The sequence below is a fragment of the Sinocyclocheilus grahami genome, unplaced genomic scaffold, assembly GCF_001515645.1.
Source record: "Sinocyclocheilus grahami isolate Dianchi unplaced genomic scaffold, SAMN03320097.WGS_v1.1 scaffold821.1, whole genome shotgun sequence".
Taxonomy (NCBI): Eukaryota; Metazoa; Chordata; class Actinopteri; order Cypriniformes; family Cyprinidae; genus Sinocyclocheilus; species Sinocyclocheilus grahami.
This window is the reverse complement of record NW_015506000.1, coordinates 40,021-55,792: the sequence shown is the minus strand read 5'-3', so window position 1 is coordinate 55,792 and position 15,772 is coordinate 40,021. Positions and strand designations below refer to the sequence as shown.

General features: G+C 35.1%; 1 protein-coding gene across 1 annotated transcript in view; it reads left to right on the top strand.

Annotated features, from left to right (window-relative positions):
• mypn (myopalladin) overlaps nucleotides 1-14,750 on the top strand; it is a 20,655-nt gene extending 5,905 nt beyond the window's left edge. The window contains exons 10-20 of the mRNA XM_016247010.1: nucleotides 1,334-2,767; nucleotides 3,421-3,562; nucleotides 4,706-4,783; nucleotides 7,163-7,384; nucleotides 8,111-8,260; nucleotides 8,341-8,417; nucleotides 9,422-9,548; nucleotides 11,171-11,378; nucleotides 13,156-13,321; nucleotides 13,465-13,598; nucleotides 14,394-14,750. Coding sequence (XP_016102496.1) covers nucleotides 1,334-2,767; nucleotides 3,421-3,562; nucleotides 4,706-4,783; nucleotides 7,163-7,384; nucleotides 8,111-8,260; nucleotides 8,341-8,417; nucleotides 9,422-9,548; nucleotides 11,171-11,378; nucleotides 13,156-13,321; nucleotides 13,465-13,598; nucleotides 14,394-14,560 — 2,905 coding nt within the window. The 3' untranslated portion in view covers nucleotides 14,561-14,750. The remainder of the gene's footprint in view (nucleotides 1-1,333; nucleotides 2,768-3,420; nucleotides 3,563-4,705; nucleotides 4,784-7,162; nucleotides 7,385-8,110; nucleotides 8,261-8,340; nucleotides 8,418-9,421; nucleotides 9,549-11,170; nucleotides 11,379-13,155; nucleotides 13,322-13,464; nucleotides 13,599-14,393) is intronic.
• The last annotated feature ends 1,022 nt before the right edge of the window (nucleotides 14,751-15,772 follow it).

Genomic DNA, 15,772 nt, shown 5'->3' with positions numbered 1-15,772 from the left:
CTCACTGATGTGCTGGTACAGTTCATTTAGTGCCTCGCTCCTGTTGCTGTTGTTGGAGCTGGGAGGGATGTATGCAGCAACGAGCAGTATGGCTGTATATTCCCTCGGTAGATAGAACGGCCGGCACTTAATAATCATAAACTCCACCAGGGGTGAGCAGTGTTTGCAGACCACAACAGCATTGCGGCACCACGCATCATTGATGTAAACACAAAGCCCGCCGCCGCGGGTCTTACCTCCCTCGACGCGAGCTCTGTCCGCTCGATAGCATGTCAGCTGATCGAGATGAATAGCGCAGTCCGGAACGCTGTTGTTGAGCCATGTTTCCGTGAACACAAAAACACAACAGTCTCTTACAGTCCTCTGAGTCGAGCGTAGTAGTCGGATGTAGTCCAGTTTATTGTCCAAAGAGCGTACGTAAAGGTAAATTATGTGAAAAATAATGCGTTTTTAAAAAAAACTAAGCATTAACACATGTTAGACTGCACCCCATAAACACAATCAAGCCTAGGGGTGTTTTCACACCTGTAGATCGATTGCTTTGTTCCGAAACAGGGATTCAAATGATTACAATGTTGCTTTTTATTCTTGGTGCGGTTCGCTTCACACAGCAAAATTTCTAAACGGACCAAATTTGTTAATACAAGTCACGCGCGAGTAAACTGTTCTCTCATTGGTCAAAGTTCCACGGTTTATTTTCCGGGATTCCACTGAGCTGTCACAGCTGTCATCTGTCAGAATGGAACAATATCAGCTTTGCGGGCTTATTGTTGGGTTTTTTGTAGCTGTCGTTAATAATAATTTATCATTTTGAGCAGGAGTCCAGGATTGATTGGGAAAACATTTTTAAAATGCACATACTACAAAGAAGAGCAATAAGACGGCATTATAAAACAAAAAAGTGCGCTTTAATTTTTGAATGGCAAAGACGTGCTCTCCCACAGACATTCACAGGTTCATTTTGAGGTATTAGCAAAACAACAAAGCTAATGCTTTTCACGAAACTTATGTAATTACCCATTATACATTGTGATATAGCCTGGTTCGTTGGTCCGTTGGATCGGATTGCTTTCTCACTACAACCGAATCGATCCAGAGTTCGTTTTCAATCGAGCCGAGACCACCTCGTTCAGGCGATCTCGGACCGATTGTTTTGGCGCGGATCCGAGTGCGATTGCCGTGTTCACATATGCCCAAACGAACCGTGCTAAGGGGGGAAACGCGCCAGGTTCCGAAACAACAGGCCATGTGTGAAAACACCCTAAAATTACATTTAGGACCTTCTGAAGTAGACCCAACATGTTTGTTTTCCCCTTATTTTGTCTTATCTTAGAGACCCAGTGCAGCTACAGATCCTCCACAACCAGGTGGTTTTGGAACAGCAGCAAGAAAACGTTTCCCCAAGCCAAGATTCACCACATTTAGACGGGACAAGTTCTGAGCCAACGCCTGTCAAGCCAACTCAACCTGCAAATCCAGCGCCATCACCACTCCAACCACCTCCTCTTGTAATGAACTCTGCTCCAATTCCACTGCCGATCCTTGAATATGTCCCTCTACTTCCTACAAGACCTGCTCCCATTTTAAAAGCTGTACCTGTATCCCAACTGAGCATGCCTTTAACCAATTCCATGCCCTTGCCCCAACTTACTCCATCAGCCACAACCTTACACAACCACCCTCCAATACCTCAACCAAATCTGGTTCCTACTACTTTAAGTACTTTTCCACCATGTATGATTCCCTCTACCCTACTAACCCAAACAAATATAGCTTCCACTCTTCCTCAGCTTTATATGGGGCCAATCTCATCCAATGTGGCTCCAGTCACCCCTATGCCAAGTGTGATACCAACAATCCCAATAACTCAGCCCGGAATAGCTCCCAACATCCCTATCCCTCCAAATGTGGGACCGTCTGCACCTTTTCATCAACTTATCATGGCTCCAACAACCCAACCACCTAACCATGTGGCCAACATGCCACCCATTACTCCTTCCACTCATATTTCACAAATAAACATGAATCCAACCTTGCAAATGAACTCTGTTCCCGTTAGTGACACGAGTGTTGCCAGAACACAGGCATTGATGATACCTGATGCATTAGCATTGTACAGCACTGCACCAAAGATAAACACCCCCTCAAATTTTCATCCCAGCATGGCTCCACAAGTCACATATTCTCAAGCTGTGTCTTATCCATCCCTGAGTAAAATCACCTCACCGCATCTGGTGAGAAATCAACCTGCACCCATCCCGAGTCCAATGTCTCCACCTCCGTTGCACGACACCCAGACTCCACTTCCTGGGATTATTCCAATCTCCACCCAGAGCTTCAGCTACACAAGGCCAAAGGAGTTCATCGCTGCCCAGATGCTCTCTCCTATCAGGAGTCCTTCCCCAACCGAGTCTCCTGTTCCAATGCTCCACGAGTTAGCTGCACAGATATTCCCGAAGTCGACACGGGAGCTCACATCGCCCGTCAACCAGTTATTTCCATCCCCAAGAAAGTTCCCAACAAGAGTTCTGGAGTGTCCAAGCAGCCCACCATATGTGTCCTCACCACCTCTAGTGCCTCCTGGGCTGGTGAATTCAGTGTTTTCTTTTAGACCTCAGTCACCCCCACAAGCTTCTTCACCAACGTCTAGCAGCTCCACCCCTAGCCCCATCCAAAATCCAGTGGCCTTCCTTAGTTCAGTCCTTCCTTCACTTCCAACATCTCCTCTGACCAATGCCATGGGGTTGCCTAAGAGTGCCCCACCTGGGTAAGCAAACACAAATACATTTTATTATAGCAGAGGTCTTCAACCCTGCTCCTGGAGGGCCACTGTTCTGCAGAGTTTAGTTCCAACCCTAATCAAGCTAATCAAGTTCTTCAGGTGTGCTGAAGCAGGTTGGAAATAAACTTTACAGGACAGTGGGTCCCCTGGAGCAGGGTTGAAGACCTCTGCATTATAATATTGTAATATCATACTATGGTTTGAAGGTCACACTTTCTCTTAAAGGGATGGTTCACCCAAAAATGTAAACCGATTCATCGTTTACTCACCCTCATGTTCCAAATCCATATGAATTTCTTTCTTCTGGTTGATTTTTGTATATCCTGGCTGTTTTCTCAATACAACGAATGTGAGTTGAGAACTGGGGCTCTCAAGTTTCAGAAAGGATGCAGTACCATAAAAGTGGTCTATATGACTTGTGCACTATATTCCAGATAGCTGAAGCCTAATCTAATGATAGCACTCCAATGGGCTGTTAATCATTGTGACTAGACTGAACTGGCTAGTTGAGCTAAATAATGACACTATCGTCTTTTTAGAGCTGTTTTACAGCAGAATTTCTATGTGTCTCATATTTGAAGATGCATTTGTATCTTATTTTAATGACTTACCTCAGTCTTGTGTTACTCCATGTTCAGGCCTCAAGGTGCACTGAAGAAGAATCAAAGAGGTTCCAGACTCATGTCTGATGACAACATCCGTGAGAGCAAGGAAACGCTTTTACAAGATATTGAGAAGAAGTTGCGATTTAAAGATGAACAGCTTCATTTTGGGCAGCAGGTACATGGTGTCAAGGGGTTTTGTTTGACCAGTGTATAGTACAAAAAGTAGGCTGTGCTTTTCCAGGATTGATAGATATCGAATTGCTCATCTTCTGTGGTTCACTGAAGATTTTGCTGTTTCTGAACATCTTACTTTGAGTTATGGGATCTTTATGTGAGACACTATTACTGAGGGTTTAATCGTCGTTTGTAATAGTTAAGTTACACAAAACACTGATTGAAGGAGATGGAGAAGGAATAGGGAAGAAAAATATCCCCTAAATAACATGTTCTAAGTACAACAGCTATACTCTAAAATAAATCTCTGCTACCCTTTATGACAAAATAGCTAGGACTTCATAATTATATTGGCAAAAACATGTTATTTTTTTCTCTCTTGTTCTTAATAAGCTTTTAAGCTTCTTTTTGATTTTGAAACTGAATCTAACTCTTGGTTGGCTTGCACCAAATGCAAAAATATATAACAAAAAGATTGTTGTAGAAATATGATGCCATGTGAGAATTACAGACGGGTTTATAAATAGATAATTATATAATTATCTATACAGATTTGTAATTCCTTCATGACACCATATTTCATTTTTTATTATTTTTATATATCGCTGTAATGGCATTTGTGAAGTAAAATTCACATGCATGCTTGCAATTTTTTCTACTTTTTAATTATTTTTTGCATTTGCATTTATATTTGTACTTTATATCATAGTCCTGTAAATAGGTGTTCTGTAAGGGTATTTATAATTTGGACTTAAATTAAATCTATGTTTAAAGTCAACATAAAATCAAACCTACCTCTTTTCTCATTAAATATCCTGTTTCACATCAGGCTGTTTCATGTTGATTTTAAGTGTCAGTATTGCTGACTCTCATTTATAAATGAAAACCTTTTGTTTTAATTTCTGTTTGTGGTCTGTATATCTCCATGCATCATTTAGTGGCTTTGCATCCCATTTAAGAATCTGTTTTCACATTCTAACACATTTCATGTGTCAGATGTGCATCATGCATCGTATTAACACTGTACACACTGGAGTGTTTCTTGTCTGCGTAACACTATAGAAACACTATTTATCACACATTTGTATTGATGTGTGACTAGTGTCTGTGTTTACATCACCGTCATTCATCCTGTCCTCCATAGAAGCCGAATTATGGGGGGGAAGTGAGCCGCCCGCTCGGACCAAACATTCCCACCGCAACTGTCATTAACTATGACGAGGTACAAGGAATTTTCTCCATTGCAAGCAGTGCTTTGTTCTGAAGTGCATTCGTTTCATTATATAAGAATCAATTTTGATTTAAACAAGAAGCAAGATGAGCTAATTTAAAGCTGTGGCTTTTTTCCACTAATGGAACTGCATGGATAATAACTCAGTTTAGAGGAAGATGCAGTATATTTCATTAGTAACACTTTATGATACGATTACATTTGTTAACATGAACTAACAATAAAAAATACTTGTTAATTTTAGTTCATTTCAATGTATCTTTTTATTAACTAACGTTTCATAAATTAGATTAGTATAGAAAGATATTTGATTAGATATGACATATTAGTATTATTAAGATTAATAAATAAAATAACAAATGTCTTCCTTATTGTTAGTTAATGCATTAACTAATGTTAACCAATGGGACCGTATTGTAAAGTGTTACTGTTATGTTATGTAAAATTAATTGTTTGAATGTTTGAGGCCTTAATTATTTTAAAATCTGAACAAATTTTAACATTAAAACCTGAAGTCAGACTCATTTAAGAAATATTTTTATAGACGCTTCCTTGTAAATCGTAACTAATACTCTAACTAGAAGTCTGTCACAAAAGATTATGCATGAGCAGCTTTAGTTTAATTTAATGCTACATGTTACATACTAACTAAATGAGAATGTTGATATGGATATCAATGGATATCTCAAACAGAAGCAATAATGACATGAGCACTGCATCTGCAGTTTGGGTTATTGTTGTGTTTTCAATGCAAACTCAGTTCAGTGTCTGTACGTGAGTAAACATGAAGAGACTAGACAGAGATGGGAATGAACAGGGCTCTTCTGTATTATAAATAGAGGTGACTGCATTCAGACATGTTGGCGGACATCCAGAACTGAAGGCGAGCTGTTACCGGACAGGCCTCTTGAGATATCATTTTAAAATGGGAAGGTGTGTTAAAGGGGTCATATCATAGCTATTTAGTAACCTAATATTTATTTTTATTTACTTTATTTATTTTTTGCACCAAAATCAGTCATAATTTAGTTTTATATGACCATTTTTCATCCTCACTATAACCCCCAGAATATATGCAAGCTTGTTTCCACCATGGAATAAAAACATAAAAAAGTAATTGTGACTTTATCTCAAATTTAAATCTTGCAATTCTGACTTTTTTTCTCAGAGTTCTGAGTTTACATCTAGCAGTTCTGCTTTATTTGTTTTTGCCACAGGATAAAAAAATAAGCTAAATGTGATTTTTATCTCACAATCTAAGTGTATATCTCACAATTCTGGCTTTTTTTTCTTAGAATCATCTGTTTAAATCTTGCCATTCTGAATTTTTCCTCATAATTCTGAGTTTAAATCTTGCAATTCTGAATTTTTCCTCATAATTCTGAGTTTAAATCTTGCCATTCTGAATTTTTCCTCATAATTCTGAGTTTAAATCTTGCAATTCTGACTTTTCTTCTCAGAATTTTGAGTTTAAATCTCACAGTTCTGTATTATTTGTTTTTGGCATGGGATAAAAAAAAATAAAAATGCTAAATGTTACTTTTTATCTCACAATTCTGATTTTATGTTTCACAATTCTCACCTTTTCTCCAAGAATTACAAGAAAAAAAAGTGTCTGAGTTTACATCTAGCAGTTCTGCTTTATTTGTTTTTGCCACAGGATAAAAAAAAAAGCTAAATGTGATTTGTATCTCACAATCTAAGTTTAAATCTCGCAATTCTGGCTTTTTTTTCTCAGAATTTTGAGTTTAAATCTCGCAATTCTGTATTATTTGTTTTTGGCATGGGATAAAAAAATATAAAAATGCTAAATGCGACTTTTTATCTCACAATTCTGAGTTTATATTTCACAATTCTCACTTTTTCTCCAAGAATTACAAGGAAAAAAGTGTTGTGAGTAAAAAAAACAACAAAAAAAATTTCTTTTCTTTTTTTACTGCTTTTTAAAAATTCTTTGCTGGAAATAAGCTTCCATAAGAACATGATGTTTTGGGGACTATTTTACTTGAAATAATTCAGTCTATGTTATAATGTTACATTATCTCCACAATATATTGTAATTGGTTTGCATGTTGTCAGATGTGTCATGCAAACATACAAGTTCACTCTGATGTGATCTGGTACCATTTATCAGATATTTCTTTGTTTGTTTGTTTATTGTTAATTTCAGACATAACTGTGATCAGTTTGATTGTTTAAATATGCGACTGTACTGGAAACGTTAACATTCGGGTAGCAACTGTGTGCAATGTTTCCAAAGAACCTGGAAAACCTTTTTCAAAGCTGCTTTAATTAGTATGAAAACATAAATGGGGCACATTCACAAATGATCTCAGATAATACGTTGATTCGTAATGATGTGTTTTGTAGGAATACAAGGTGTCGAGCTTTGAGCAGAGGCTCATGAGTGAGATCGGGTTTCGTTTGGAAAGAACTCCAGTTGAAGAGTCGGACGATGAAGTTCAGCACAATGAAATTCCCTCTGGAAAATGCATCGCGCCCATCTTCAACAAGAAACTGAAGCACTTCAGAGCTGTGGAAGGGATTCCGGTCACATTTACCTGCAAAGTTGTTGGAATTCCAATTCCTAAAGTGAGTTTTTGACAGCCTGTGATTTTTATTGTAATGCATGCTCAGAAAATAACACTTTTATTGTGTTCACTACCATTCAAGGTTTGGGGTTGGTAAGACTTTTTTTTTGTTGTTGATGTTTTTGAAATTAGTCTCTTCTGCTCACAGAGGCTGCATTTATTGGATCAAAAATGCAGTAAAAATTGTGACATTTAAACAATTTAAAATACCTGTTTTCTACGTTATTCTATATTAAAATGCAATTTATTCCTGTGATGCGCAGCTGTATTTTCAGCATCATTACTCCAGTCTTCAGTGTCACATGATCTTCAGAAATCAGTATAATATGCTGATTTGCTGCTCGAGAAACTTTTCTGATTATTATCAATGTTGAAAACAGTTGCGCTGCACAATATTTTTGTGGAAACTGTGATGCATTTTATCTTTCAGGATTCTTTGATGAATAGAAAGTTCAAAAGAACAGCATTTATTTGAAATCAATAGTAACATTATAAATGTCTTTACTGTCACTTTTGATCAATTGAATGCATTCTTGCTGAATAAAACGACTAATTTCTTTTAAATAGCTGAAAAATCCTGGTTAGTGCGTGTAGATTAAATAATTAATCATTACTATTTTCTAAATAATTTATGTTTCCTATACAGTTGATATTAATTTCAATCTTCAAGCATGTATATTGTCCAAACTACTTGCTGATGGACTTTTAATTTGTACTTTTCACACAGGTTTACTGGTTTAAGGATGGAAAGCAGATTTTGAAGAAAAACGAGCACTATAAGAAGATCAGAGAGGGTGATGGGACGTGCTCATTACACATAGAAGCGGTCACGAGTGACGATGACGGCAATTATACAGTCATGGCAGCGAATCCACAGGTAACATGCTGGAGAAAATCATCAGAAACGACTGTGAATTGTAGTTTAAATGACAGTTAAGCCTGTTTTCATGTCCACAGGGTAGAATAAGCTGCTCTGGCCATTTGATTGTCCAAACGGGTCCCGTGCGAAACCGGACCACGGTTCACTCGCAGAGGTGAGTCGGATCAAGTTTTCATACATATATATATACACTGCCGGTCAAAAGTTTGTAATGTGTTTTAAAGAAGTCTCTTCTGCTCATCAAGGCTGCATTTATTTGATCAGAAATACAGAAAAAATCGCAAAATGTTATTACAATATAAAATAATGGTTTCTATTTGAATATCCTTTAAAATATCATTTATTTCTGTGATGCAAAGCTGAATTTCCAGCACCATTACTCCAGTATAAAGCATCACATGATCTTCAGAAATTATTCTAATATGCTGATTTATTATCAGAATTATCAACAGTTGTGCTGCACAATATTTTTTGGGAAACTGCGATACTTTTTTAAAAATTCTTTGATGAATAAAAAGTTAAAAAGAACAGCATTTATTCAAATTATAAATCTTTGCTATCACTTCGTAACAATTTAACACATCCTTGCTGAATAAAAGTTTTAATTTCTTTCAAAAAAGAAAGAATAAAAATGTACTGACCCTAAAGTTTTGAACGGTAGTGTATATTGTTAGAAAAGATTTCTATTTTAAATAAATGCTGTTCTTTTTAACTTTCTTGTTCATCAAAGAATCCTGAAAAAAAGTATCACAGTTTCCAAAACAATATTAAGCAGCAAAACTGTTTCAATCATTGATAATAAATCAGCATATTAGACTGATTTCTGAAGATCATGAGACACTGAAGACTGCAGTAATGATGCTGAAAATACAGCTGCGCATCACAGAAATACATTACACTTTAACGTATATAAAAATAGAAAAACGTTATTTTACATCGTAATAATATTTCACAATATTATGTTTTTTTCTGCATTTTTGATCAAATAAATGCAGCCTTGAGCAGAAGCGACTTCTTTAAAAAAACATTAAAAATCATTCTGATCCCAAACTTTTGACCGGTAGTGTAATGCATATATAAAGTTGTTTTCCAGTTGCAATGGCTGACAAAGAGACAAGTTTTATAGACTTGTATGTATAATATTTCTGATTTCCCCAGAGTCCGAGCGCGTGTACAGGAAGTGGAGGGCGAGCCGGCTCAAGAGCGCTTCTTTCGTCCGCACTTCCTGCAGGCTCCGGGAGACATGTCGGCTCATGAGGGACAGCTCTGTAGGCTAGACTGCAAGGTACTGGAGATATTCCAGCAAGATGTAACCTGCAGTGATCCCTAAACATACTTGAGCTCTTAAACAGTCTGAACAACATTGCATTAGGAGTCCTAGCAGACTTAATAAACAACATCCATCCCTTGAGAAAAAGAAGTACACTTTACCATACTTTTAAAACAAGTACTTATTGAAAGAAAACCCTTTAAAGTAATATACATGAAGTGCAAACTGAATGTAATGTTTTGGACTCTGTTGCATGTCAATTGCAATTAAATTAAAATGTATTAATAGTTTAAATGTATATTAAATGCAATTATTTGAACTTAAGAAGGTAGAAAGCAGGACTTGAGTACATATATCTTTTTTATAATTACTTCAGTGTACTGCTAAATGTACTGATAAACTAAAATATACTTTAATGTATTTTCCATTGAAATGCATGTCATCTATTTAAAACAATGATTGATTTACAGCAGTGTTATTTTAGTATCATTGAGGCACTATTACAGTTTTTAATTAATATTTAAAATCAGTTTTTGTCATTTTTCCCTTTTTTTATATATATATGTCTATATAATTTTTATACATTTTTATTTCTGTTTTAGTTATGTTAGTACATCATGTTAAGCTCAATTAAAGTGAGAAATGTTGCCTTGGCAACTAGCTGAAATAAAATAACATTTTATATTTTATTTCAGTTTACATCCATTTCATTTCAAGCTATACATTTTTTCTTTTTTTTACGGTTTTAATATTAGTTTTTGTTTTCTGTAATAACCCTGGTTTACAATATATTTTAAATTAAAAAGTCTAATTTGACATTACTACAAAATGCACTTTTTAAATCTACTTAAGTGCATTAAGAAACATGGTCATGAAGTCACTTAAGTGGCTTTGTATTTCATTGTATCATTTAAAACTATTTAAACTCTTTTTGTCTAATTTCAAAAAGCTTGAAAAGTGACTGAAGTGTCCGAGTACTTTTGTCTGTTATCATGTTTACATGCACACCAGTAAGCTGATAACTAACAAATATCAGCTTATTAAAATAAGCAGTTTTCCCCGTTTACACCTGACAACGCAATACTGCGTTTGCATGACTTTATTAATAAATCAGGTTATTTCCCTGTCGTGTCGTCAAAACACAATCATTTATGCAGTCCAGATGTCGTCAGCTGTAATGCTAAATAAAGCTTGCAACATGTCAGCGGGACACTGACAGCTCATATATTATCCTCTCATGCAGTTACAGAAGCAGCGTTTTGACTGAACCACTTCTGCTGCACGAGATGAGAACACATTTTGATTATTTTCTGGGTCGTGAAAGAGTCTGCGTTTGTGATATATTTCGCTCAGATCTGCACTAAGGATGCGTTCCTGTCACGTATCACACATGCACACTTCAATAATCCCACAGAAAGCAGGTTAATGCATTTACACGAGGCAAAAAACTACCTGTGTCGAGTCGACTAGCTTATGCTTAAACCGTTGATGACCTTACTCTGATAAAAGAAAACGGCTTACGGCGTTTACATGCTTATTAAGCATAAACGGCTTAAGAACGTGCATGTAAACACACTGACAAATAAGATATTGCAGAAAGAGTCTTCATGTCCTGAACCCTCCTCTCTGCTGTTTAGGTGAGTGGGTTACCTCATCCTGAAATCATGTGGCTTCTGAACGGGAGGCCCATATATCCAGACCTCACTCACCGAATGCTCGTGAGAGAAAACGGCATCCATTCTCTGGTTATTGACCCTCTGACTCAAGCTGATGACGGGACGTACACCTGCATCGCCTCAAATAAAGCTGGACAGAGTTCATTCGGCCTCGAGCTCAGAGTAGTGGGTAAGTACTTTTTAACATTAAAGTACTAGAAAGCCCATTTCTGCCACATAAGAATAAAGAAATTGTGCTTTGGTAAATCATAATTATGACTTAGAATGTCATAGTTATGACATAAGTCAAAATATAAATATAATATAATTATGAAAAAGAAATGGCATAGTAAGTCATCATGAGATGAAAAGTCATAATTATTGACAATAGAAATTACTGTCTTTATGACTTAGTGTATCATACTAAGATTGTGCTTTGGTAAATCATAAAATCAAATCATAAAATTAAAAAATGTGCTTTGGTAAATCATATTTATGACTTAGAATGTCATAGTTATGACATAAGTCAAAATTCTGAGATATAAATTCATAATTATAACAAAAACAAAATCAAAATTATGGCATAGTAAATCATCATGAGATGAAAAGTCATAGTTATGACAATAAAACATATGAATATTAAGTCTTTATGACTTAGTGTATCATAATTTATCTTATTATGATGACTTTATCTCATAATATTTACTTTTTATGTCATAATAATTTCATAATCTAATTTTTGACTTTATCATAAATTCATGCCAGTTTTGACTTTCTCACAATTATGACTATTATGAGTATGTTTGCATTACTTTTTATGCCATAATTATGCCATTATAAGAATTCTAACTTTTTATCTAATAATTATGACTTTTCATGTAATATTTTTGACTTAACTCATAATTTTTTAAAAACTTGTTGTCATAATTTCTACTTATGTCATAATTAACTTCTCATAATTATAACATTTTGTCTAAGACTTAATATTTTTGACTTTTTATGTCATAAATTTGACTTGTCATAATTGACTTTTTATGTCATAATTATAATGTATCTCATAGTTATAACGTTTTATCTAATAATTGACTTTTTATGTAAAAATTCTGATTTATCTCATAATTATAATATTTTTTTATTTTGTCATAATTTCTACTTATGCCATAATTAACTTATCTCATAATTATACTTTTTTTTTAACTTTTTGTCGTAATTTCTACTTATGTCATAATTAACTTATCTCATAATTATACTTTTTTTTTTAACTTTTTGTCGTAATTTCTACTTATGTCATAATTAACTTATCTCATAATTATACTTTTTTTAAAAACTTTTTGTCGTAATTTCTACTTATGTCATAATTAACTTATCTCATAATTATAACGTTTTTTTTAACTTTTTGTCGTAATTTCTACTTATGTCATAATTAACTTATCTCATAATTATACTTTTTTTTTTTACTTTTTGTCGTAATTTCTACTTATGTCATAATTAACTTATCTCATAATTATAACGTTTTTTTTTTAATTTTTTGTCGTAATTTCTACTTATGTCATAATTAACTTATCTCATAATTATAAAGTTTTTTTTTTTTTGTCGTAATTTCTACTTATGTCATAATTAACTTATCTCATAATTATAATTTTTTTTAACTTTTTGTCATAATTTTTACTTGCATCATAATTATAATGCATCTCATAGTTATAACGTTTATCTAATAATTATGACTTTTTATGTCATCATTTCGACTTGTCGATGTATTTATTAAAGCACAGTTGCGAGTTATAAAGTCAGAGATATAAACTCGCAATTGTAAGAAAATAGTCAGTCTTTTTTTCACTCAGAATTGGACTTTACTACATCTCGCAATTCTGAGAGAAGAAGCCAGAATTCTAAGTTTATATCTTGCAAATCTGACTTAATAACACAGATGCTTGACCCTCTTTTCCCCGTCACATAAACACATGCAGAGAAAGAGCTGAAGCAGGCGCCGCATTTCGTGGAAAAGTTGCAGAACACGGGCATCGCCGAGGGCTCCCCGGTGCGTCTGGAGTGCAGGGTTGTGGGGATGCCGCAGCCGCTCATCTTCTGGAAGAAAGACAATGACACGATCCCTCACTCGAAGGACAGAGTCAGGTGAGTCTGCTCACTTCTGCTGGACCAGGAACCAAAGCAGCAGCTCCCTTCAGTAGGGTTTCCCAGATATGATCGACAATGTGCTTGAGAACATAAATGCAGTATATGTTAAGCATATATGTTCTGTGTCTTTGTTATCCCAGCATGCATCAGGACACTACGGGTTATGTTTGTCTTCTGATTCAACCGACCAGAAAGGAAGATGCAGGCTGGTACACGGTGTCTGCAAAAAATGAGGCAGGGATCGTATCATGTACAGCCAGACTAGACATATATGGTGAGCCAGTCATATTTTTAATATTTCAGCACTATAAATTAGTAAAGTTACGGTACCGTAAAATACACATACAGTACCTTTACTATCTGGTGAGAAATAAATAAAGAGAGCTAAATTAAATTCCATCTAAAACTATTTTAAAAGTGTTTTTCTAATTATTTTTATATTATTGCATTTTATATTATTATATTATTCTAATAATTAAAAATAAAACATTAAATTAAACTAGTATATCACACTCCATCTAAAACTATTTTAAACATAATATTTATTATTGTTTTAAGAAATTATTCTAATAATTACAAATTAAACCACTATATTATACTCCATCTAAGACTGTTTAAAATGGAATTATTTAAATACATTTTCTAATAATTAAATTAAATTCCACTACTATATTATACTCCACCTAAAACTACTTTAAACACAATTTTTCTAGATATTCTAGACATAACTAGTTAGAAATGTAGAAATAACTACGGTAGTTATTTTAGAAGTTATTACAATGCGTGTTTTTATGACCTTAAATTGTACACACAACATTAAATGTTTGTATTTTAGTAAATGTATTTGTCATACTGCAGGACGAGTGCAATGAACTGCAAAAAGTTGATTAATAAAGATAAAATTCTGAAATATGCACTTTCTCTTATACAATTATATCATATTTAACTATGCAAAAATGCTAAAAGATGTAGTTTTGTCAGCTATCTGTAAATAAAGTTACTCACCTCACTTATGCCGAATGCAGAAGTTTTTCAGTAACAGATATTTCCACACGTGTTGTTTCTGCAGCTCAGTGGTATCAGCACGTTCATGCACCGATGAAGAAAACGCAGCTCAGCGGGAGTCGATACGCTGCTCTCACCAGCCAGGGTCTGGATATAAAGTCAGCCTTTCCCATGAGCGACATATTCTCTGCCTCCCAACCAGAGCGAAGGGCAGAAAGTGAGGAGCTGTAGATGCTCGCAGCAGATATTTTAAAGTAGATGGAGTAACGATCTAAAAGCAAATGAGGATCTGATGTCTCTGCACTCATTTGTTGTTGAAGTCAAAATCTGCTCGTCCTCAGGTCATCCTGAGTTTGCCTCTTCATCAGATTTGGAGAAATGTAGCATTGCATCACTTGCTCTGAAGTGAATGGGTGCCGTCAGAATGAGAGCTGATAAAAACATCACAATAATCCACAGCACTCGTCCATCAGTTAACATCTGGAGAAGACAAAAGCTGAAACAAATCCAGCATTAAGACGTTTATAACTAAAATACCATTGAGTCCACAATCCATAATAACGCTTCCTCCAGTGAAAAAAGTGTTCTGGTGTGAATCAGGAGAGAAATCTGCACAGATCAAGCACTGTTTAAACAGCTCTGAACTAATATGTGGATGTGAGAGACAACAACAGATGCACTTTTTATCAATTGCACTCGGACTCATTCTGACGGCACCCATTCACTGCAGAGCATCCAATGCAATGCTGAAGAAACAAACTCATCTACATCTTACATGGCCTGAAGGTGAGCACATTTTCAGCAAATGTTACGTTTTTGGCTGAACTATATCTTTAACCTGATTTGGATATACTGGATATATTTCCTCACTGCATTTAACCGTATTTGCACATTCATTTTTCCTTTCATTATAATGAAATTTGTGCCACTTGAGGCATTATGCAATTTTGTTCTGGTCAGTTTGTTGTAATTTTTTGACTGTTCTGCCTTTTGCATTTTAATCTGGTCTCTTTATTGGACTGTGTGTATGTTGCATTACCAGCTGTGAATGTGAGCTTCAGCAGATGAACTACAGCGATTGTTTCATGTTTCGGTGTAATAAAGAAAGCATGAGAGATCCCAGAGATGTCTTCTAAACAACACTATACTTTGCAAACGTCACACTGTCATCCGATCCTAAATGAAGCTGTTGCATTAGTGAAACTCATCTAATCTATTTAATAAAGAACTACACAAGAATATGTGCATCTAAATTCTCTCACGCTGCATGTGGAAGGGAAAAAAATCTTTTAGTTTTGTTTATATTATGAATACTGCTGCGTCAGGTAATTCTCTGCTGAGCAATATAACAGAATCTTATATTAATAAGATTATATATTAGATATTATAAGTTGTTGTGGAAGTTTACAAAGCCAATGTATTGTTATACAGTCACTAGAATAA